This window comes from Apteryx mantelli, chromosome 27 (assembly GCF_036417845.1).
Source record: "Apteryx mantelli isolate bAptMan1 chromosome 27, bAptMan1.hap1, whole genome shotgun sequence".
NCBI lineage: Eukaryota > Metazoa > Chordata > Aves > Apterygiformes > Apterygidae > Apteryx > Apteryx mantelli.
The window spans coordinates 751,427-777,820 of record NC_090004.1 but is presented as its reverse complement, the minus strand read 5'-3'; the positions used below and the strand labels follow the sequence as shown (position 1 = coordinate 777,820).

The 26,394-nt window shown below is 38.7% G+C and overlaps 1 protein-coding gene across 7 annotated transcripts in view; it reads right to left on the bottom strand.

The window, feature by feature from the left end:
* Positions 1-26,394, bottom strand: part of EYA3 (EYA transcriptional coactivator and phosphatase 3) — a 65,121-nt gene that overhangs the window by 19,167 nt on the left and 19,560 nt on the right. For 2 of the 7 annotated variants that reach the window (XM_067311480.1, XM_067311485.1), the window contains exons 2-9: positions 25,681-25,776; positions 19,640-19,683; positions 16,932-17,011; positions 14,182-14,248; positions 13,197-13,339; positions 7,205-7,342; positions 3,180-3,262; positions 1,390-1,573 (exon numbers count right to left, since the gene is read on the bottom strand). In XM_067311480.1, the coding sequence (XP_067167581.1) occupies positions 1,390-1,573; positions 3,180-3,262; positions 7,205-7,342; positions 13,197-13,339; positions 14,182-14,248; positions 16,932-17,011; positions 19,640-19,683; positions 25,681-25,713 (772 nt within the window). In that variant the 5' untranslated portion in view covers positions 25,714-25,776. The other 5 variants (XM_067311486.1, XM_067311481.1, XM_067311482.1 and 2 more) reach the window with 5 other exon arrangements.

Genomic DNA, 26,394 nt, shown 5'->3' with positions numbered 1-26,394 from the left:
CCAGAGGAAGGCAATATTCACATATAACTGTTCAGCTACAGGGTCACTCTTTGTTTCCTCTGGGCAGTCAAAAAAACCCAAGGACCTATAGCACACACTTAAATACTCATGCATCAGCCACAGGGGAATAGGTGAGTTAAGACATAGAACACTCTTTCTGAGTGCCTGTAGTACATGATCATTCGTAGCACAAAAGGATATGTGGATATCACTTCCAGAAAAAAACAGATCATTGTTGAAGATCTAATTGTAGCCACTATTGTTCTTTAAAACTCCTGAAACAACAGAACTGAAAACTTCCAACAAGCACCAGAAGTTTGGGGGGGGGGGGGAGGGAGGGGAGGGAGGGGAGGTGTTAAACAACAAACTTAAATAACCAAGCCTGCGTTTTTTCCCCAGACTACCAAGTTGCAACAGACAGCAGAGATTTCACTTTATAGCCATTCTACAACACAGAAAAAAAATCTCCTAACTCCTTGCATAAGAGGCTGGAGGAAGCACTAAGTCTTTGCTCTTGTCCCTATTAAGTGAAGAAAATTGTATTTTTGGTGAGGAAACGCTAGTCAATACCGCTGCAAGTTTGTGTGTGCTATGACATTAGTGGAAAAGGCTAGCCAAAGATACAACTTCTCTAGAATAGTCAATTAAATCCTTTAAATCTATTTTCTGCATCTCTTCTGTTACCAGCTAAAATCTTCTGCCCCTGACAGGTGTAGGGTTACTTAAGGCTGCGTATATGCAGATCTGCTCACATATAGAGCACAGTAAAACAGCTTTTATTTATAAAATGGTTAACATGATGAAGCAGATGGAAGAGAAGTAGAGAAAGAACGTGCTCCTGGGCACACTAGATACCAACTCATTGAGTGGTGGTGGCGGCCAAACTACAGCTTTTGAAGACGAACGAGCCGTTCCGGGGGGCTCCCATAGCTGGGATTGGCAGCTGTGTTATGGCTGCCAAGTAATCTGAACACTTGGTTGTGGGAAGGAAGGAGCTAGCAGGAGCTGTTGAGGCTGGATAAAGGGATGCCCAGGGACCCAAACGAACACACCGCCCTGACCCATCATGTGAGGCAACAGTCCCCAGGTCGCTGCTGTTGGCTCCACTTTGAGCCACCTGGAATACCACCTCCCTAACCCATTCGGAGCCTATGGTATGTCTCTCCTGAATCACAGTATTATAAGACTTCCAGAAATAAATTTGGCTGCCCTATTGTAATACCCTGAACATCAGTGAGACAACTGTGACAGTGGAAAGCAAGTGTCCCATCCAGGCAAGCAGGCAAAGGTGTTCTAATCACATTTCTGAACAAAGCTTTCCCCATGTCTGCACACTGCACTGTACATCACAGGTATTTGCAACCACCCTGTTAAAGATGAAACCATTACCAGAGGAATGTCTCTGCACCGTCCGCGTAGGCACCATGGCATTTGGTTTTTCGGTTGGATACGTAGTTGTTGCTAATGCAGTACTGTCCGTGTTGCTGTCTGCTGGTGTTACGACTCCAAAGCCAGAACTTGGATAACATGGCTGGTACTGACTTTGGCCAAGGATTGTGTACGTAGGATACTCCTATTGGGAGAAAAGATCAGTTATGATAGGACACTTCTTTCAGAAAACATTTTATGTTAAGATGACTTTTATACTATAATATGTCTGTCAAAGAGAAACACCAGCAAAAGCATACTAACTTTACACTATTTCCTTCCATACATGCAAGAAATCCCCAAAAGGGGAGGAGAGTTGATGTTACACAACCACCTAAAGCAACTATTTACATGGCTTCAGCAGGAAGATGCCATAGGAAAAAGAGTATTGCTTTCCCAATGGTCTCCACAGAAGGCAGGTTCTGCCTACAGGAGGCCAGGAATCACAAGGCTTTTCCTCTACATCCAGTTCCTTCAAAAATGAATTCCTAATTTGAATTATTTTCCTATATGCTGATATGAAAGTAAGAGGAAAGTATTGAGTGGATCCCAAGGCATCAGCCCACTCTTAGTCTGCTGTTGCTGTCTTCAGAAATGTACAGCTTTGTCTTGTGTTTTAGTTTCCGATACCAGATATACTGACAGGGCAGTGACAGAGAGTAGCACTGGCTCAGAGTGCAATCTAGGCCATGGATACAGGATAAACAGCCTCTACTCATGTCGTAACTTAGAAAGCAATTATTTTCCATGCTGTGATTAAAGTTTTCCATTTATGAAGACTGTTTACTCATTTAGAAGATTAATGAGATCAGTCAGGGCATCTGAATTCAAGCTGTGCTTGAAGATTTTCCTATCTGCTACTGACTGTAAAGAAAACAGCCACACTGAAGTGTCACATCATGCTCTTCTGACATACTGTGAACTCCTGATTTCTTCAAGGAGCATCCTAGATTTGTGAACATGCACCAGGTATCTCAGTCTGCACCAGCATTCAGGAAAGCTGCTTTCTTTACAGCTCTAAGTAAGCTTTATGTTCCTAAAAGAACCTTAAAAAGCAGCAGCATAAATACACAGGGATTTGCTGCATCCATTACATTTTCTGCAGCTCTGCATATCCTCTTTCTGCAAAGCTGTGACATTGAAGCACTCCTTTGTAATTCTATACATCCAGAATGGCAGTTAACCCCTGACTGGGGCAAGAACAAAGTGCTATGGATTATCCATAACAGATCATGGAGTAAGGAGGAAAAGGGCCTGTCTGCTAGCCACAGAGCTTTTTGACTTTGTTTTATTCTAACACCATCAGAAGGCATTTCCTCCACTTTTTTTTTTTTTGTATACAACCTATTTTTATTTTATTGCTGATGGAGAACAAGGGCATTCAAAAGATGTCCACCTATAATCCCCCCTGTAAATATGATTCTAATAATAGTTCTATTGTTTCTTCTCTAATGTCTCACGCAGAGATCTCAACGTTTTAAGATTCATCACGCTCAATCCACAGAAAAGGAAACAGTAGCAAAGACCTGAAGTGAGTTTGGTGTGAAGACCAAAGAGAAAAGCAGCATAGTCAAAGAGAAAGGCACAAGTAATTTTGCTGACTTTGAGTTACATACTAAGCCCTGTAAATCTAGTACCCATTGTGCTCCATTTAAAGTGGTGCAAATATTTTGTCTTCTCCTGTTAGTTTTGAATAATGTGTTAAGCAAAGGCATATTAGATGCTGTATATAATCAAGAAGGAAGTTTTACCTGTGAGATGCTGGCTACTGCTGACGTGGAAATATTGACAACAGTTGAGGATGTAGAGACTGGACTGGCATTGGTAGCTGATGCTGTAAAATTAAGAATTACTACGTTACATATCTCAAGAAAAGTACAAGAGGTAAGACCCATCCAAGCTGTGAAATAAGTACTTACTGGGCTTATGTGCAAGTATTTCTGCACCCAGCAGCACTCTGCTTGTGACAGCCAAAAGAGAGTTGGGGTATATTTTGAAACCAGTTAACAGTTTCCACTGGGCTTACAGGGAAGGGGAGCTGGCACACAGTGATCTTTAAAAACATTATTTTAAAGTGTTTCACAAATCTATGTAGAGTTTTTAAAAAGGAAATATTTTCCCCTTCATATTTGATAAGCAGTTGGAGATTAATTAAAATGGTTTATTTTTATTAAAAGTTTTGAGAAGAAAATAATCACATTCTGATACTTATTTATAAAAGATGAAAATGAATCAGAGTAAATCAATAAAACAAATATGAGTGTGTCTAAATCAGTTCTGACAAAAAAATAAGCTTCTCTCCATTTACACTGGACTTAGCATATTTATTCTAATTGGGTCCAAAAATTTAAGAAAGTACTGAAAACATTTCAAACAAAATATAAAAAGCATACTTCTTACTGGAGAAATTAAATATATCTCTCCAAATCCCTATGAGACTACATTTGGTTTTGGGATGAGAATTTCTGAAATAATTGTTGGGCAAATTATTAAAGAAACATATTTGTTAGTAAGAAATTTTAAAAATTTAATATTCTTTATGTTACTGTGTTCAGTTCTTCCAAAACACAGAAGTAGCAGCTAGAGCTCCTCCAGGGAATAGAAGTCATTTAGCAGATTTTGTGGTTTTACAGCAACAGGTTTGTTCCATTAAAAATTACACCACACTGGCTTTCAGGACTCTCAAGAATTAGTGAAAGCAAGTAATGAGGCGAGCACAAATGAAGTCAATGTGTACTAAACCAGGTGCTATCAAGAAGTAATTTATTTTGCTAAACCTTCCCACACACACCATTTAAAACAAGAATCACTCTTAGATGCTTAGGAAAAGACTTGCAGAAATCAGTAGTATCACCTAGTTTACCTTCACTCAGAGAAAAGCCCTTATTTGCTGCAAATAACACCCATACGGAGTTCACCCCAAGACTGAAGAACTCAAGCTGCTGAAGGCTTCAGTCTTTTTCTACCCCAGGGAAGCTGCAAAGGGAAACAGTCCCCACCAGGAACTCTTAGTCAATATATGTTGTGTTACGGCAAACAAAGATGCTACCTTGCGGACAGCTCCTGGAAAGAGAAACCGATCCAAAACATGCTTCACAAAAAAACAAAACAAAACAAAAAAGCCTTAAAAGAAGTGTACAGATACAGGCCGTTTCCAAGAGGTGGGAAATGTGAAAGGTGGCATCTCTGCAGACACAGAAATGAAGAAATTAACCCCTGGGAATTCCCTCATGAACAGAAAAAGCTTGAGGAACGTCCAAAACCAGATGGGAGGGAGCTTTGGAGAGAACATTTAGAAAAAGGAAAAAAGGTTGCACTGAACAGCGATAATGGCAATGAAGATACTATGAAGATACAATGAAGTGTCTACAGTAGCTACCCAACTACTACCAAGCAACAGCTATCAAGAGAGTAAGATACCCATCGCAGAACCACCTCAAACAACTGCTAAAGAACAGGGGGTAGTTTCTAAATAAAACACCCTTCAACTGTACCCATTACGGAAACAATTAAGGCTTCTGTTACCTGAAGAAAATGCCACTTTCTAGGTTACTTCGAAGGATAGCTATCCAGAAAAACTCCTTGCTAACACAGAAGGAATCTGCAGCAAAGCAGGAGGATATGAACTCTCTAGAAGCCAGAACAAGTCTATTTACCTCTTTCAAGATTATTATGGAGATTGAATGGACAATTCTCACCTACTGTGCTCAGACAGAGGCTGCTGTTCCACTGAGATGGATCACAGAAGTTAAGAAATCACAGAAAGGAAAGCCCCCCAAGTGCTGGGGCTCTGGTAGAAACACAGACCCTTCCCATCTGAACTTCACTATTTGTCTTAATTCCAGGCTCATTCCAACATTTCTTTTTTCATTATCCCTTATCTCTACAACATTACACATCAGATCTTTACAAACAGTTCCCACTACGCAGATTCAGCAATTCTTTCTGCATCTACGGTCAGGCTCTTTACTTGTGAACAGGCCAAAAAAAACAGAAGAATATCTGGCATGTCAGATCCTAGTGCTTCATATCACCCTTTCATATATACCACTGCACATGTCAGTTGTTCGAGTACAAAAGGCAAAATTCTAAGACACTAAGTACATCTGACCATTAGTCTGTAGACTATAACATACAGAACATGCACTGAAATACATCTCAGATGGGCCAGTAATATCATATATAATCTTGTACCACTGAATAAGCACCCTCCTATTTTGTTTTGAGGAAAAAGCTAGTGCTTTAAAGCATTAAGATCTATTTTGTCAATGCAAGTACCTGGAGAATAGCTACGTTTAAAAGAAGGTGGTATTTCCAGAGTTGTATTTCTGATGTTAAGTTATGAATACAAAAAATAAATTAAGGATAAACAATCCACCTGGCCATTGCAAGCTGAGCAAGTATCTCCTGTAATGATACACCAAATGACTTTCACATGAGTGAAAGATATGCTAAAACCCAGTTATTGCTTAAAAATTATTCCCCCTTACTTGGCACTCATTAGACCCCATCTGGATACAGCATCCAGTTTTCTGCCTCAAGAACAAGAAAAATGTTGATAAACTTGAGCAAGTCTGGCCAAAGAGCTACCAAAATGGTCAAGGAGCTGGAGCTCATGCCCTATGGAGAACTAGGAGGCTGCTTCAGCCTGGAGAAGAGCGAGCCTCGGGGGGACCCAATAGCCTTCCACTGCATATAAGGAGGTTATCAAAAAGATGGAGCCAGGCTCTTTTTGCATGTGTACAATAGGAGGAGAGAAATGGTTGTAACTTGAAACAGGACAAGTTCTGACTTGACAAAAGAGAAAGGTTTTCACCAGGAAGACAGTCAAGAACTGGAGGTTGCACAGCGAGGTGGTGAAATCTCCATCTTTGGAGGTTTTGGAGACCCACCTGGATAAAGCCTCACTGAGCAACCTGGTCTGAATTCATTGTCAACTCTTTGAGCAGCAGGTTGAACTAAAGATCTCCTGAAGTCCCTGAATTATTCTATGAAAATATTATTCAAGAAATAGATTAAGCATTCCTGAAATGCTTCTTAAAAACTACAGATAAAAAGACAGATTTTCACAATGCATCACCTGAATACAAATGACAAAAATCTAGCCTCAAAAATTTATTGATTTGCATGTATTTGCCATAGGCAACAATATATCATTATACAGCTAACTAGTATATTTACTCCTAAAAAATTGCTTTGGAATGTGGTGAAATTCAGCACATGGCCTCTTAGATGTGGCACTTCTGGTGGTGAGAATATTTGTAAGCTAGTTCTATATTTAGAAATCCATTTTGTAGCAGATCTACCAAGCTGGCAGCCTCACATAACAAGACAAGCAATATATCCTGGTCTGTGCTTGTGCGCATGTGTGTGCACGCACGCGTATTATAAAAGACCCATCTACCTACAGAGGCAAGCAAAAAAACCAATCTCATTGTATTTCCTGACATCATGCTAAAGACCACCAACAAAGAGCTTGAGCTGCAAGAGCATTCCCAGTAAAGGCATGCAAGAATACAACATTTAGTCTCCTCTCCCCATCCCCTTTGCTTCACCCTGTTAAGTCCATCAGCATGGCACCAACAAGCCAGCCTGGTGCAGACAGAGGTATGTAGCAAATACAAAACCAAACAATTAAAACACGCACACATAGAAAAGAGACAAAGCATAACGAAGCATGCACAAACTAGAGAAAAAACGTGCAAGCCTCTCTATTTGTGGAATCTGGACTCAATTAGGTGGAGAGAGATGCAGATAAAAAACCATGCCAAGTTACCTTCAATGGGATAAGAATAATGTGCTGGGCTGGGTTGGCTTGTGGTTAACCCTGTAGTGCAGGTAAGCACACTGTGCTGACTTGTAGATGGAGTCTGAATTAAACCACTTTCAGGTTTCATACCTGGCCACAGTGCACCTGAATCAGATAAATTGGACCAGTTATAAACAAATATGCTGGGACCAAACAGCATGCTGCTTCCTCAGATTAAGATTTTTGCTTGTCACAAAAACAAACAGCAAATCACACACGGAAAACATTGTTTAATTTTTGCAATATTCAGTACTGATTGTCAGGCTGCGCATAGATTAGAGCTGCTGACAAAATTAGCTGAAAAAGAAAAAATTAAAAACACCAACAAGACCAAATTTCCAAGGCTTTCAGTTAAAAATCCCTTACTGTAACAGTAAGATTCACTGCCACATTGGTATAAAGGAACTGCTAATCCCTCTGATGCTTGGGCTGAATTGCACAGCATTGCAAATAACCTCAGCTATTACATAGTGAGGCTGGAGCTGGCATCTATTAAAGTCAAGGTCAGCCCTTGAATTCACTGGGCTTGGGTTGAATACTTAGAAACAAGTTAAAAGTCAGTCATTTCCGCAGACTGACGACAGGGAAAACGGAGCTAAAAAGGAAAAAAAAAAAAAAATCTAAGCAAAGTTTCCTCCAGATTTCCTGTCATTCAAACCATTTCAGAACGCATTTCTAACAACACTAGGCAAAAGCACTCATACAGCAATGGGACTTCAACCCATATATACAAGGCATGTACAAGCAGTGTCATTTCAGCTCATACATTGTTTTAATGTCTAGTCTGCTGCACTTACGTTGGTAAAAATAGCATCTGACTAAAGTAACTAGTCTAAAGCGTTGTTCTTCAGATCTCTTCAGGCCTCTGTTTAACTGCATTTGAACTCACTCCAGTTTTCTAACTTTTGCAATTAGAAGTCCTGGGGACCCAGCTAGGGGCTGAAAGTTGATTGTCACTGACTTGAGATGCTTCAATTTTCTCTGTATTCCCTCCTCCTGGACCAAGATCTTTTTATAGGAAGTAGGCAAAACTTCCCTTGGAATAAGATGCTACCCTAAAGAGGCGGTAGAGGAGGAAAACTGCGTTTACTCTTTCAATACCAGACTGATTGCGTAGAAAAAGCCTCTTATGACCACCTCTTTATAGGATTTTTGACTCAAAATTATCAACTCAGAGCCTGAAATACAACTAGTAGTTAAAGCTGCTGCATTCCCTACAGCAAAAAGCCTAACCATTGAGACCAGTCCAGGTTTAATCATCAGTCAATGTTAAAGGCACTTCTCCCTGGCCTGCTGTCAGAAAGCATGCATGAGTCGAAAGGATCTACTTAAGCAGGAGCGTGCAAAGTGGAGGGATGAAGAACACTGTGAGCTAGATACTTAGTTAAGGGCCAGCAAAATAGCCAGAGCACTCTCCATCTTAAACCCATCCAATTCAGGAAGGAAAAAAGTAGTACCAAGGCTAAAAAAGCCAACTGCAGCCTTTCACTCACTATAGGAGGAACAGCCAAGGAGTCTCTCTTACCTAGACACCAAGAAAGATGCTACAACCACACAAGAGCAGCAATTCCAGGAGTTCCCTCCATGCTGCAGCTTTGTCAGAATTAAGTTCTGCAATGGCTATTTGAGACTGGGCATGTAAATGAATCAAAATGTCACCTGTTAGTCAAACTAAGTCATCTCTCTGTATAACCACCCCAGGGTTTTGAATCTTCAGCTTTAAAGTTAGGTGTTTGTTACTGTTTCAGATCTCTAAGACCATCCTAATTAGTAAACAAGCAGGAAAGACAGTAGATACACTGCAGAAACTCCAGAATAAAACATATGGGAAACATGTCCTCTAAGGAGAGCTGAAGGAATTGTATTTATTTAATCTAGAAAGGGAAGTGCCATAATCTTCAAATATGTAAATACTTTTTTAGCGAGAACAGTGACCAACATTTCCTTAAGATGTGAAGAAGATGGGCAAGTAGCAGCAACAGCAACAAAATTAGACAACCACAGAATACATGCAAGTGCCTAATTATTGTGACGGTGAAACACAAACCACCACTGAATGCTATAGAGTAATTATCATAGAATTTTTTATCACCAGGTCAGACAAACATATCAGGGTGTTAGTAGGGCTGGCTGGATGTGTGCAGGAGCTGACTTAGGTCATATGTCAAGGCATCTTTCAGCTCTAGCTTTTCATAGCTGTCTCTTGGTCCTCTCTTGATATGTGTGTTCTACTTTCTATAGAGCAAGTCACACTCTTGGCATGGTGGCACATCCTTCCCTATGGTTCTGCAAGACAATATTTATAAACTAGCAGCATCTCAAAGATGACACAAAGAAAGAAGGGTGAACCGATACAAAAGCCCTCCCCATTCGAAGGCAGCACCACTGCAGGGAGGCACAAGAATGTCAAAGGACACACGTACACACATGGAAAGGCCCCGCACAGGATAGACTAGTTTTTTTCTTGAGTTAATGTAAACCATCCCATCCACAGTGTCTCTAATGCCATCTTACAACTACATTTATAATTTTGTATATCATTACTCTTATTTTAATGTTACTTTAGTAAATCTCTCCAGACCACAAGTACATCCCGTGCATAACAATGTATTAAACAACAAAATGTATTACAGCACAAGGACAAGTGACAAACAGGCAAGAATATAGGACACCTCTTTTCTGAAAGCAGTCCCCTGAACTGGGTAGTCTTGAGAGTATGGCTGTGTTTGTCAGCTTGCTTGAATTTCATACATAAAATACATTCACTTTATTCCAGTTAGACAGTCTGTATTTCCTTCTCTGATGTAGAAACAAATACACAGTGGAAAGTCATCCAAATATCTAGAACAGGCCTTTTGAGATTCTGCTAAAGAAATCTGGCCAAGCTGGCCAAGTTCACACCCACTCAGTAGAGATCTTGTGACCAGAAACATAATTTGTAGAATATTTCATCTGCACCATACATGTTCAGTCTTCAACCTTCCACCTGTCAATCAGATAAAGCAAGACCCATCTTCTCCATCAGATTAAACAGGTATTACTCCAGTATGATTTCCATTACTAAAAATGTAACTTGTAGCATTTTCCAAACACTTCACTTGAGACTAAAAATACAGGTATTTAATAGTAGATCGTGACATCTATATCAAGATGTTTCAGTAGCAGATCATACTTCAGATGCTCAACAGACAAAAGTTCCTAATGAACTCAACAGACAATGCTGATCTCTTCTGCCTAGGTCTTCAGAAGGTACTCTGAATGTAACAATAGAAATTAATAGTTAGCTAAATAGCCTCAAATTCCAGAACCTTTGGAAAAAAGAAGTGAACCAAAAACCCAATAGTCTCTAAATATTTAGAGCCTAAGTCTAAAGGACCTTCTTAAACACCTTGGCCTAACACTTTAATATAGCATTCCACATATTTACACAACCTTTTAAAAAACACCACAGCAAAATACCTAAGGACATACAAGGAAGCCTCAGAGCACTGTCCACAACAAACTATCCATAAACACCAAATAAATGAAGTAAATGAAACTCTGAGCCGCTTTTCAGAATATAGCAAGAAACAGTGCAACAAGGCAATGAAAGCAAAGTGTAGACATCCAGGGAAAGAAAAGTATGTTCTAATGACCATAACACGGGGCTGGACATGGTTTGTAGGTAAGAGTAATGTCTTCTATTAGACCAGCTGGCATAGTTAGAAAATCAAACACCTTTCTGGACACCCATCCTTCACCAAGGGTCTGAGGCAGCATCATGACAACATCCAACACTAAAATGGCACCAAAAAAGACAAGGAGCAGTGTGTTCAGAAAGGCAGTGGACAAACTGCATTTGGCAACCAAAGACTTAGATATGGACACAGCATTAAACTTCTCTGCACTGATTCAGCTTTCCAGAGAACACCTCTCTCTGAAGAATAAAGGGGGAGTTCAGAAAGCAAAGCTGATGGAGACCTTTGGTTCTCCAAGGTACCTAAACACAGAATCAACTAGGTTCTTGCCCAATAGAAATCCTGAGGTCACCATCATGGCACAGGGATTTTTTTTGTTTGCTTGTTTCTTAATCTCTGAAATGATAGTTATTTTTGATCATTACTGGCTGGGACTGAGCTAAAAATGCAGAAGTAGCAAATACCCTTAGCCATCCAAACTCCCTTATTTTCCTGAAGAGCCTTGAGTTGCTAATAAAACACCCCAGTGCTTAGACCCTGCAAAGCTTTATACTTTGCAGTATACTTTCCACTTTATAGTATTCAAGCTATTAGTGTTAGAACAGTGTTTCTCAGCATTAACATAGGGCAAATGTGGTTTGGGAGATACCATCTGATTAACATCCTGAGACCCAGCTACTGCAAAACCATCATTTTGTTCCTAAGGAACACTCCACCACAAGAAAATTCATTTCCACTAATCCCAGGGGCAGGTGTGTGTGTATATGTATATATTTATATAAAAGATATGGAAGTATATTTTATATGTTGACCCTTCTCATAAAGAATAACAATTTTTGCCAAATTACTTCAAACAGAATTAGGAATGTAACTCATGTCTAACAAAACTGAGCCAAGTTGCATCAGCTTTTCTACACTGTTTTTCAGAGATACCATGACAAGTCAATGTTTTGTAATGCACATAAAAGTAGTTATTCTGTCAGTGGTTAACAAGAGCCATAAATGTTGTTGTTTTTATTCAAAGACATCTAGTTCTTTAGCTAGGGAAAGAGTCGCGCTTCTACATCCTGAGGTCCTAAGATTTTACCAGTACAAATAATCTGCAAGAGGCTCTTAATTTAGCTGTTCAGTGTTACTACAAACTCCAGAGACAAACATTTCATGGCTATCTCACAGCTGTGTTGCCCTCTAACAACACATGATGTGTTCCACTGTTATCTGCACGGAAGGACAATACGCTCTCCCCCCTCAATAGAGCTAGATGCCGTGGGGGGAAACAGCCTCCATCACCACACATTTTTGACGGGTGGCAACGTTTTTATATATATTCACATACGAAAGCAAGCAGGGCAAGTTCAGAAACAAAAAGAGAAATTAAAACGACAAACTTTGATAATCAGTCATATAATTTCATACATTAAAGGACAGTGAAGTTTCAAGTGCTGGAAAAAAAATCATGATTCAATACAGGAAGTACAAGGAAAGACCAAACAGCTCCCTTCACTAGCTAAGGTGTTTCTATCTGCACTACTCATCCTCAACTCCCTTTACTCCACGGAGAAAGATGGCCACTGTCTTCTACTAAAACAGACCAATATCCCTAGAGGTGCGTCTTTTTCTTCATCCGCTATAAAGGAAGCACAGGGTGAATAGTTCAAACCTTGACATTTAACTTTAGATGCTAAATTAAGACAACATTCCAATCATTTGCAAAAACTAGAATGGCTAACAGAAGACTCACGTATTAGAGCAACTTAAGCAAACTTTTTATTGAGTTAACCTTGGAAACATTTTAGTATTGAGATCTACATTCGGTAAAACATGAGATGATAAAGTCTTATTCCTGACCAGCAAAAAGGAAAGGAAAAATATCTTCAGCAGAGATGCTGGAGTATGGGGCTTTGCATGATTTACCTTACAGGGAAACAGCACAAAGACAGCTACACAACAACTGAAGAAAATTATGATCCCAAGCTAAGAAACATCTGGCAAGCTTCATAGAGAGACACTTGAATCACTGGCCAGCAGAGCAGCTTTGTAAAAAATAACATTTTATAATATGAAGCTCCATTTAGAAATGACACGCTCTAAACCAGAGCTACTGCCACTCAAACACACCATTCCCTCATTTCAAACCGATCTATAATTTAAGTCAGGCACACACTGTCCTGTAAGCTCTTTTTTCCAACACATCTGAAAAGCTTGCTTAACATCTGCTTTTTAATGATACCTGAGACAATAATTGCAGGCACTAAGAATTCTTTGAAGAAATTCCTTCTTACCGAAAGGAGGTAGTCCGTAGGTTTGGGTGGTTTGAGGGTAGATGGCATAGGGCTGAGACTGCTGCAGTGCTTGGTACTGAGTCTGACTGGGATAAGGGCTCATTGTTTCCGACACAGGTACAGAAAGGATATGTGCATATGGCCTTATAAAAAAAAGGAACAAAGGAAAAAAAGAACTATTCACATTATGCAGTTTTCAACCTCCAAGCCAGAAGATACACAAAAAGTTTGCTTGAGAAAAATGGAACGATTTGAACTGACGTGCTCTTAGGGTAATACCCGCTTGTGTTTCCCAATCTGTCAGGCTCTTGATGTTTAGATATGCAGACTGTTTCTCCCAATGAAACCAGGAGAAGACAGCAGGTGTTTAGGACTCTCCTCCGTGAGGACAGAATACTACTACTTATTTCAGGACTGTGAAGGCAGGGAAAAAGAGGGAGTAAGAACTCCCCATTGCAACAGGCACGAGCAGTTAGTTTGACTAATGCCTCATAACATCATGCCTCATGTCACCAAATCCTCAAGCTAATACAATTATGTAGTTCAAATGTCAAAACCGCTGGAACAAATGGAGAGACTACACAGAAGCAAACATGGGGGATTAAGGCCTACTATACTGTGCAATGGGAAGAACTATTAATATCTCCAAACATGGTGAAGACCAGAGGATCCTATATTCCCCTTATATGAATTTATGTTCAGTTTGTTTATTCTCCAAATATTATGGGCAATAGTCTACAAAACGCTGTTGTGTTGTTAATCATACTCAGAGGTTCACGACTCCTTGTGATCATAATGTAACTCCCACTGAAGCCAAAGGGTCGCTTCTATTAGCTTTAATGTGTCGCATTGTCCGCATCACTGAGTTACTGTTGCCTAGCAGATATTAAAGTGTGATTTACAGCATTACAGAAATACATAAACATGCAAAAAGACTACTTCAGAGAGGTGAGTTACAGAATTCAGTAACAATTGTTCAACTTACTTTGCAGAATACATTTGTGAGGTATAATCATTTGATGACCTTGGAATATAATCAGTGCATGTCATAACTGAAAAAAAGTAGTTTGTATAAGTATACACGAGAAGATTTCAAAAACCAACAAATAATGACGATTGAATATCAGCATACGCAGTTCATTTTAAGCAAGACACAGTATTTACAAAGGTTTTTTTTTAAGTGCCTTGGATATCTGATTTAAAGCAAATTCTCAGAACATGCACTGTTAAAATGGCACAAAAACGCTTTTCTTCCTAATTTGGCAGGTAAATGCTTCAGCCAACACTATTTCTCACTTTGTAACAGTGAGCTTTCTCTTTAGCAGCTGGTACCATCAACTTCTGCAACTATCCTTATACAGCCCTGATTTTAGCCCTGCCCAAGACTTTGAATATGCTAAAAGTCTTCATGTGCACCCAAACTTAACACTTCATTTCTGTACCATGGAACAGAGTCCAGATCAGAATGGGTGTTTTGCTAGGGTGTCTCCTTCCCTTTCCCCAGGCCTGGACACAGAACAGACCTGGCTCAGCATAGGCGATCGCTCTTTCTGATTACACCAGAGCCCTCAGACTCATTTTCTCATGCAAACAGATAACCAGCTTGACTCCTGCTAAAGGAAAAGTAACAGTCGAGAACATGCCTTTTCTACGTACTCTGTACCCAGAGCATGGCTCCGGCAATCTCCCTTCCCTTTAAGGACCCCAACGGGAAAGGAGCTTGTTCATTGTACTGGGGCGAGGGGAGGTGGTCAGGTTCAAGCCTCATACACTTAGCCACCCTGCCTTCCAGGAAGAACCCGTTACATCTTACCTTGAGTCACACTGGCTCTAAACAACACTCCAGTCTTACCTAACCTATCATCTGCAAAGGCCCCCTTCTCTGTTGTTCTCCTGCTCCCAGCTCAGCAGACTTAATCCTACACATCAAGTGATGAAAGGCTGAACTGCAGCGAGCAATGTTCAGAGTTTGAACACGGATGATCTCTGAAGAAATTTGACAGTTGCATGTAATAGGATGCTTCCATTTTTCTGTTTAAATAAATCCATGGCAACTGCACTCTAAAACCATTATGAAAGAGTCACTAAAGCTGCAAAACCAAGAAAGAAATGTTCAGGCTCACCTCACTTAACATTGTCTGTGTTTTTTCTATACCCCACATGAGACAGTTCTTAATTACAGCATTCTGGGTTGCCAGTGGAGGGGTGGGTTTGAACTATCATATAAAGAGCTGGTATGTCTTAACCCAGGAAGGTTTTTTTTTTTTTTTTTTTTTTTAATGGATTCAGAAGAGCTGACCTGATAAATATTCAGCTGTCTATCAAAACTAGGAAAGTAAGGATGTGCGGAACCCCAGCACAGCAACTGGCAACATAGAACCCCTTTGGCACACGTCATCCCCACAGCGTGGTGTGGTGCAGTGATCTCTGAGCTAGATGGCATTTGTGACTGAAAGTCTGCCTAGTGCATGGATTTATCAGTTGAGATCTACAGGTCCTACAACCAAACTCTTGGCAAACATGGCTGTGCTGCTTAAGGACTCATCCTTCTGAAGCCAGCTTGGCTGTCTCTGCACACTGGTAGTACTCCCAGCACACAGATTCAGACCCTGCCTGGCAGTGGATCCAGGCTAACAGTGTAGCTTTTCTCCTTGCATTGCTCCGGGGGCCTGGCTCCCCAGTTATACATCCTACATTTGACCGCATTTTCCTGTCTCCCTTCTGGAGTGAGTCAACTAATCACCTGCAAGAAGCAGCCTGGACGTGGATGGCAGCATAGTTTGCCTTGGAATCTGCTCCAGATACCAGCAACATGTGCTCCACCAAGCCTGGCTTTCGCTATTTGGAACAGTCCTGTTATTGCTAACTTCTTTGTAATGTAATCTGAAATACAAACCATCAGCCACACACTCTGAACCTCCTGAAAGATCAATGAACCACCCCCCTCTGGTGCTTAGTGTTAACTCGCGGCGTGAAGCACAAGGATATAACAGGAAGTGCAAACTGGGAACACTCGGACCTAAAGGCTTACACTGAGCATCTGTTATTCTGACATTTCTCCTGAGGACTTCACAAACATAAGTTTTCTATTACTATAATATTAATTGTATATTTAATGTATATGTTTATTAAAGAAAGTTTATATGTGGAAGTGTATATGTTTATTGAAGAATAACATTGCTATGTTAAGTTCCTGCAGCTTTTTTTCTTAATCTTCACTTTAACTAATTATATCCTCTTTCCTATTATTCTTCCTTTTAAATACAGTTTCCCCTCCTTTTACTTCATAACAAATTTCTGCAGACATTTGATATAGTTCAGAATCTGACATTAAGCATATGGTATACTATTACAAAAGACCCAACCAGTTGTGTAGAGATAATGATTTATGAAAACAGAATTCTCCTATGATATGCATTATTACTGATCAACTCAACCCCTTCCCTGAAGAAAAATAAAATACAAGGCAGATAAGACACAGCAGCGCAGAGCAGCAAGTTGGAGGCCAGTCATACAAACAAGGTAGATGATAGAAAAAGATATTTGCCTACCATCGGCCTACCACATCCAGACATTAATGCATCACAGCAAATCTTCATCTTAAAGCTGATAGCTAGGACAGGCTAAGGACTATGAGGAGGAGACAAAGCTTGTGCTTGATGATGCAAAGTAACAAAATCAGCAGAAGAAAACAGAAAAGTGAGCGGGAGCAGCAAAGTTCAGGAGGATACTTACTCTCACTTGACATGGGAAGGTTTGGACCAAGGCTTGAAGATTCAGGTTTCTGATCACTGACCTCTGTGTTGCTCACATGACTGACAGGATAAACAGAGGCTAATCGTTAGCATTATAAACCTTTCCATTAACATCTTTGCGCATCTTAACCCCTGGTTTCGGCCTTCCTAAAAGAGGCACACTGACTGTTAACAGAAAGTAGCTCTGCACCCTTTGGTATTTCACAGCCTGCTGGGCAGAGCTAGTGGTTTGTCATTGCTGCCTGCAGCAGAGAGCATGAACTTCCTTCCCCCTGCCCAGGCGCTGCATCCTGGTCCCCTGCACCAGCCCAGACAACCCTCAGGCTCTTCCACCAGAGTTTAATTTGCTAATTTAGCACAGAAACTGTGCAGCTATTTTTGCTGCGTTAAGGAACAGAATCAGCTTATGGAGGGATCCAGCAAGCAGCACATATGGTGGAAAGGATGGGCTATGAGCAGGCACTCCCCCTCTCAGCAGCAATAAGCTATTACATTGGCTCTTTCACCTTGTAAAACTGTGGCCTGGGTGTCTATGCTTTATTCTGATGGTCTCAACAACCTCTCCATGTGAACATGAAAAGCTGTGTCACAGGACTATCAATAATAAAATTAAAGCCAACAAGGCAATCATAAAAGGAAAAAGCAAATTCATTAAGAAATTATCCTTAATACTATACATACAGTCAAAGCAAACATTGTCATGTAATTGAAACAGTGTTCTACAAATTCAAAAATAGTCAATTAACATTTAAGTCCAAAACTGACACCCAGTTCAATCATGTCCAAATACTGGCCTTCAGGGACTTCCAACTAGCAGCTGAACAAACTTCCATAATAAATTCTGAGTTTTGCACAAAAATACCACATTTCTCTGAAGACCAGGGTATCCGTCTACCATTATTCTTGGGGAAAAAAAAATCCTGTGATTACGTAGCACAATTTGCAGCTGTTAAATTGCATGCTGTTTGCCAACAGCTCAAGCACTGTACAGCTGCTTGTTGTGATTACTTCCTGTGGAAGACCTTATAGGTAAAATAACGTTCCTGATCATACTATATCAGCCCATGTTTCTTTTTTCTTTCTCACTGCTACGCCTCAGTGCACCCACCTGTGCTCTTGGGACAGGTTCACATGCTCTCATTTGCAATCATTTACAACTTTGCAGTTCTCACTGACTGGAAGAAAAATGCTCACTTGAACTGTGGCTGCCTTAAACCACCGAGAATCTTCTGTGGACTCTGCTTAAAAGCAGAGTACATGCTCTTCACAGTGGTTTTAAGACCCTTTTAGGCTGCTGGATACTTAATGTTCCCAAGAGAGAACATCCTCACTGGCTATAGCTGTTGCTTTTCTCACTTCCACAATTCAACTGAAACAAATACAGCCAGAGTGACCTCGGCTGAAAATCATACTGCTATGGAGAAACAGATCTAATAAATCACTTGAAATATTTCAAAGGTCAAACTTAAAACCATACATAAAGTTTCATCAGAATACAGCAACAATATCTGAACAGAACTACAATTAAATTAAAAATGCAATTTTATCTCCCCCCACCCCATTCTATTTTTAAACACCATACAAGGATGCTTATACCTCCACAGGCTGAAACTTGAGGCTCCTGAATCTACAGGAAAGCTCTGATTGCACTGCAGCAGGGTAACACACCGAAGGGGAAGCTACACCATTCACTTCTACATGATCACACCTACCTGTGGTGCCCTCAGCTCCTTTGTAGTCAATAAACCTAGAGCATGGTTCATTTCCCCAGTACGATTGATCTTACCTCACACTGGCTAGAAGGGAAGCACTGGGTAATTAACCCAAATTTCTAGCTTATAGACATCTAATGAAATGAATTTCACACAGAGCAAATGGCTCACTGTTTCCTTTTTTTTTTTAAATAATTATCCATGTACCAATATCCTCCTCCATGGCTCCAATATACCATGTCCAATTGTGCATGAATGGCACATGCAGCATTTCCCCCTCACTCACATTGGGATGTCAGAGGCTCTGACAAGAAAACTTTCTTCAGGAGTATATGAACTCCTTTTATTTTATTTTTTATTTTTAAAAACACTCTCAGGAGCAGAATAAACCTTACTATAGCCATTCTCTCTATATGTAATAATAGCAATCAATTAGTGATTAATTCCTAAACATGACATATATTAGAAAGCCTCTAATAAGCAAAAATTGTACAACAATCTACCAATTTTAAACAAAAGATGCTATCAATTTTAGAACTTTTAATATCTCAAAACAGTTATTCACAGAATTTTATTGAGAATCACAGCTCAGATACTCGTGCTATTAGAATATTCCAAGTTTCACTGGAATAAATGCATGTTATACCTGACAGAGCTGTCTCATCAGATTCTGTGAAAAACATGGTAATTGATATTGCAATTAAAATTCTCTGTAGCCACTTTTATAAAAGCTTAATATCAAAAGGATGTAATATTAATTTAATAATTTAATTTTAATTTAATAATTAAAGATTTAATAAATATTTGATAATTAATATTTTTATTTGGAACTTAATCTCCAAATTATACCAAACACAGAAGTTTGCCCTATTTCTATGAAAAATATAATGATATGCAAGCTTCTAAATGGAAGCTTACAATCAAAACAGGACACTAATAACTGTTCCACACTAAAATCAAATTCAGAATTACACACCTTAAGCTTTGTTCTCTGGATTCTTGCATCTTGGCTTTTTTCACCTGCAAAGACAAATATGTTCAGAGACACAACTGAAGACAACTGTCCTTGATATAATCTATGCACACAAATGTCAGACTTCCATTAGCAGATCATCACTGGTTACTATAGAGTTCGCATTAGTGTTTAAATACAGCAAGCTTTGCATTGGACTCCAGAGTTAAACAGTGTAGCCACAGGTTCTTCAGCTCAAAACAAGCCTTTTTTAATTAGAAAAGCTGCTAAAGCTGAATGTGTTAGCAAAACTGCCATGGTTTTTAAATAAGTAACAGATGCTGGGATACACAGCTCCAGAAGTTTGATAAGGACTGTTCTATGGAAATTGAATAAAAGAGTCCTGAATTTTAAGAAAATCCTATTCTGCATGGAACAAGCACAATTGCTATAAACTTGGGTCTTTCAAACCTTCTCTATTTAAATATTCTAAAGATAGGAACTAGACTATTTTTTCTGTTCACATCAATAATAAATTAGAAGCTCTGATTTTAATTTCTGAATAAAACCAATATAGTATTTATTCTATCTTTATGGTTGGCCAGCTGGTCCAGTTCTTGCAGAGAGTGCTACTACAGAAAGCACTGGACTGAACACAAATTCAGTTTCTTGCATCCAGGCTACAAATAGGACTTTGAAATCCTGGGCAGGAGGAAAGGGTTAGTTACTGTACCCTATAGTCTTTTGAGCAAGATATTCCTGTGATATACTGTTTTTTCCACCCTCCCACCCAACTTTCAGCAGAAATTTTCCAAATTTCTGGAGCACATTTAGAAGCCAACTATGCTGCTTCCGTACCTTCTGTACCAGTCTCACCATTTATCCCAGTTCCTGCAGGGCATTTAAGACGGCAATGTTTAGCATACCTCTTATGTGAATAGGGTCTGGGTAAGCCAGGGGAATGTGTTGGGGAATCATGCACCAAAACACTTCAAGGATTACAACCCATTGATTTGGATATACTAGTCAGAGAAAGACTGCTGTGAAATCTGAAAGCTCTTGGCAGAAATCTCAAAAAGGCCTACAACACGTTATTAAAGTTTGTCTCTTTGAGGATAGTTTTTTTTCCCCCTTTCTTGAAACAGGAATACGTAATTTGAGCATGAGAGGTCAAAATGTGCTCAAAGCTTTTTTTTAATATAAGTTAATAAAATGCATGTGAACTCCTGCTAGGAAGGGGGAAAAAGAAGGCAGAGGTGGAGAAAAAGATAGAGGCTTGATGCAGCAACAAGGGGAAAGGAGTAAGCAAGCAGTAAGTATAGAAAGGAGAAAGCTGAAAGGACAATCTTCTCTCTCTTAATAAAGAAATCAAGATTCTGGGACTCGGTCCACAGTTTTTTCTTTTTTAGTCTTACCTGCAGCTGTTTGCACAGCAGAACACTATATAGTTCATTAGACTATATCAACGCATACAAAAAAGGTAAAGAAAATGACACAGGACTACAGCAATACAATGTCTTAGATACCATATAACCTTCAAATCTTCTGTCATTCATCACTTTTCAAACAATTTAGCAAGGATCTGAGCCTCTAATATTGCACCAGATAGCTAAGGCTGTCAACCATCCACAGAGCTCTTACGGAAGGGAAATAGCATTATTTTCAAGTCCTCAGATCCCCTGCATCCCCCATGTAGTTCATACCATCTCCTTCAATTACACAGAAGAAAAAAGTGACTCACATACCAGAAGAAAAGCATCAAACAGCTTCAAACCTAAGCTACTTTGACGTGACAGAATCAAAATTAACTTAGAGCTGGCAGATTGAATTTTAGTTTCCACAAACAGCACAGGAACCAGTGGAACGTTGCTATTTCAAGTCAGGTATTCCCTAACCTTTGGCCTCTTCAATTGGACAGTTTTTTAATAGGGAAGATGGAAAGAGAAATCAGCTCACTAAAAAATTTTTTTTAAAAAAAAAAACAAGGTTGTGCAAGGAGACATTAGTTTTATTGAAATTTTCATCAGGTCCAGAATGAAAAATCCAAAGCAAAGCACAGCTGTCCCTAAAACACTTCTTGATAGTCAGGACTTTAATTCGAATCATTGCTCTGACTATTTTGGATCTAGGACTTGAGCTTCCGTCTTGATGACTGGCTACACCACAGGACTATGTGCCTTCTTGCACTTCTCTAATGGGAGGTCTTCCATCCTCTGCCAGGAACACAACCACAGTCCACTACCCAATTTTAAATGAGTTTTACTTTAACTCAAGGGCTAATTTCATAAAAATATGAGTAAATATCTGGGGAGAGTTTCATAAACCCTTTAAAGCAGCCAAGAACATGGCTCTGGGATTGCCAGTTGTAATCCATGGAACGAGTCAAGCAAAACAGGGATTTTGAATTTCAATCTATGACGTCCCTGCCTCAGTCTTAGATCGGTCTCCCCATCCTCGCAGGTTTTCATTAAAAAAATTTCCATTATGTCTCTATGCTAAGTGATAACATTTATGAAAACTTGAAATTTTGGTGGAATGCAAAAACTATATCCCACCCATCACTAATTTTGCTACAAATTTAAGTTGGTGAGGGAACATTTTTAAAAACAGCCTTTCATGGACTTTGAAAGCATTAGCTCTCTCTCCTGACACGTCATAATACATGTTTAACACAGGAACAGCACACAGTAACAGTAACTTAAAAATGGAATCAATATCCTGAGATGTTAGGGGTTCAAGAAGAGAGTTTTGTCATGAAGCACTATACTCCCAAGTGAGCACTGTACCCCAAACCTTACATGGGTCTCCTATCCATCCTCTCCTGCATAAGCTTTAGAAAAACCTTTTAAACACCTCCTCTCAACACATACTCCTCTGAAAACCTTCTTGATAGAGTTCAGATCCCCTGTCAAGGCTCTCAGATGACAGGACCACAGTTTGAAGACTTTTTGTGCAGGAGAAGTGAATTTACTGCCTTTTAAAAAAAAGAAAGAAAAAGAAAGAAAAGAAATTAAAAGATGTGGTCCACCTCAACGATCCAAATTTTAGCCTTAGCAATGTCAGACATTATTTCACCAAACTATTCTGCTGCACTACAGCAAAGTGTTTTTAGTAACGTACATCTCCACTCAACCTTTTTATTTCATTATCAGTTTGGGGTTTATTTTGATTAAAAAAAAAAAAAAAAAAAAAAAACAACTTAAGTGGCACCTTCTATCTGATCCCTGCTCCCAATCACAAATTTCTATAACTCAAAATGCATCTGCCCAAATCATTCTTAATGCTGGAAAACTTCTATCTCTGCCCCAGGCCAATTTTCAAATGCAGTTGTATTTAAAGAGTGAGAAGCAAAGTGGAGACAAACTTTTCTTTGAAACTTCAAGGTAACAATTGCTCTGCAACAGAATCCAGTTCTCAGATTGATCTTCACAGACTAATTCCTCGGCCAGAGCAAAAATAGGAAAAAAAACTAAAAAAAAAAACAAACAAAACACACACACAACTAACCACGATAACTTGTGGGAACAAACGCTGCCAAACCAATCTGAGATTGTGGCAATGCTGTTGTGAATAGAGGATCGTGTACACGTTAGGAATGGAGAATTTCATTGACAAACTTTGCCAATTTCATTTAAAAAAATTTTTTTTCAACCCAAATCCATGGCCATCATCCTCTACTCTTTTGGCAGCACTGTGTCTTTCTGGAGCCCTTTCCAAGCCGGTGCTTTCCCCACCACTGCCTCTGGTTTGCAGTTGCTGTCCAATATAAGAAGCCATTTCAGAGAGCAACACAGTGGATGCCTGCAATGAGTTGCCGGTTTTACCCAAGAAAAACATTTTGTAAATAAAACAAGTATCAACAACTGTTAATGAAACTTATTTCAAGATAGTTGAGTTGCAACTTTGTAATGCAAGTTTATTATCCCTCATTAAAAAAAAAAAAAGATTTTTGTCATGTCCTGGCATTCAGGATTAAATGAATATTATAAATCAATTATGTGTGTTCACAATGTATTTAACAAGTGAGAGAATACTATAAAGGGTTCTCTAACTAATCCTCAATAACAGTACAAATATTTTTTTGCCATAACAAAGGTCACTGGGTCACTTTCCCTCATTTTCCCCCAAATTTCCCTTTGCTTTCTACCTTCCCACATCCGTTTCTATTTTGTAACACCATGCTGTACATACAAACTTTTCCATTCTAATTCACACCTGAAAAGAGAAGAAACAGTCAAAAAATAGGGACAAAAGATATGCCTGTTTAAGGTTCCGGGTTACATCATGTTGGGTAAGTGAGAAATCTAACATTCATTTAGAAAAGATATATTGTGTAAATTTGGACCAATTCAACATAAGAAAGTGACCTGGAAAAAAAATTTTTTTTCGTTTTTAAAGTAAAATACATTTAATTCAGAGCCTGAAGATTCTCTAACAGGTTTCCTCCTGGATTCAGTTACCAACAGTTTGCAATAAATGTTATTTTTTCATAGTAATGTACTAATCCTGTTGCCATGATCAAGAGAAGCAAAATCATTTCGGGAAGAAAAACAAGTTTGTACAATGCAGAACTACTAAGCAGAAGTGATTTTGCAAAGCTGATTTCTCTTTTTTATTAGCAAAATTAACTTGTTCCAAGAATGGTCTCATACCAAAAAACATCTAAAACGATCGTTCTTGTCATTCTCTCCTGCAAAAATGTCCAAGTATATTCAAAATACCACATCATTTAACAGCCATAATCAATATAATCCATATTCTGTCTCAAAATCACTTGACTTCTCAGATTCTGAAGAGCAATTAGCAAGAAAATCTTTGGAGGAAAATTACAGAATAATGTGCTTATAAAGGATGCTTTCACCAACCAAAAATAAGTTGTGCCCTATCTTGTATCCTGAAGAATAAAGGTTTATTAAGACAGTTTTCATTATATGAGGATGTAATAACAGATATTTCCTTTAAATCCCACAAATATCTGCAGTTCAAATTCTACGTTTTTGCTGATCAGTCTCACAGATGCATGCACATATGTCTATATGCACAAGACGTAACTTGCATGTTGTGTAAAGTAATATTTTCTTTCAGTAATTTTAGGATTATCTTTGCATTTCATTCAGCTTTGTTCATGAGCCATAAAAATGCATAAATGAAGTTGCAACGTATTAGTTAACCGAAGAACACAATATTGTCACATCAAAGCAGCCTCAAAAATCTTTCCAATGTGGACATGACCAAATTTCCCTCAGCACGCTACTGTTTTCATGTGCATTTGAAAATGTCTCCAATATGAGAATAAGCTTCAAACTCAGAGTAACTTGGCAATTGTTATGTTTGCCTCGGGTTTAATTTGGAATATAATGTCAATACAAACTTCATTTTGAGCCGTTTCGCTTAAATACTACCCCATTATATATGTTTTAACTTTGTATCATAATGTATTAATAATTATTCTTCCCCAAACTTATGTGACATGGTATTTTATACTTATAATTAAGTATAATTATTAGCTTATTAACCTGTAATACACATTGTATTTCAAATACTTAAGATCTCTGGACAGCAATTTTTAACTTAAAACGTCCTTCCCTACCTGAATACACTTTTAAATTAAGGAATTTAAAAACTGTTTTCCAGCAGAGGAGATGACAGTATGCTTGAGATCACAGAATCTTTTCAAGTTCCTGAGTACAAGAAGTAGTAAAGATTATACATGTTATAATAACAAGTTTCCTGATTCTATTGTTAAAATAGTGAATTTTAATTTCTCTAGGAAACACCTGAACTGGTTTTCTGAGAAAAACAAATAATTACTAGGCATAATTTTAAACAGAAACATTACAGAGTTTAACCATACCTACCTATTCCTTTTATTACTCTTGTCTATATGATTACAATAAATCAAATGTACAATACATTTTACTAGGAGCAAAACAATTTTTTGCCTCTAGATAAATATAATAAGTATAAGGCTTATTTTCCATTATTAATGAAAATAACTAAGAGGAATTTGTGAGGTCACTGGTTTGTTTTATATGTTCATTTTTAGTATTTTTAAATGTACTTACTGGTTGTTCGGGTAAGTCTTGTGGCTCTTCCATGGGTATTACTATTTTAATGCTTAAATGATTCGAATGCGTGTATTCCTCGGCAGTCTTCAAAGCCTGTCAAAAAAAGGTGTTCATAGCTTTATGTACTTTTTGGGAGGCTTATCATTTAGGCTATCGGGGGACATTAATTGTTATGTATTCCACCCACAGGCTTTCTAAACTCGTGTTGCCCTCTCCCAAGTAAGAGACAAAATTCATATATGGAAAGATTTCATAAACAAGGGATTTAGCTTTAAGCTTCAAGATATAAACAGACTTTTTTACGCACGTGGTACATTTCTACATCATTTACTTGTACCGTACAAGCTACAGAAGCTAATGTATCAATCAAACATGTGCACTATGATTTTAAAGACACTTTAAACGATCAAGTCAGGTCTACTAGGTCAGTAAACAGAGTGATTCCGTCTAACCTGTTTTAATTTAGATCATTTATATAACAAACAAAAAAAGAAATCAGGACAAGACTGTACACCTAAATGTATTTACAAGCAGTACCTTTTATTGCCAAACCCACAAAGCTAGTTTATTCTTTCAATTGCGCCTTTCAGAAAGAAAAATTTGATGAATGTTTGCTACTAAAATAAAAAAATTCTAAGCAAATAACCCAACAGCATTTAGCATAGAGATTTTATATAAAAGAGCTGCTAGACCCCAGCAAAACCACAAGAA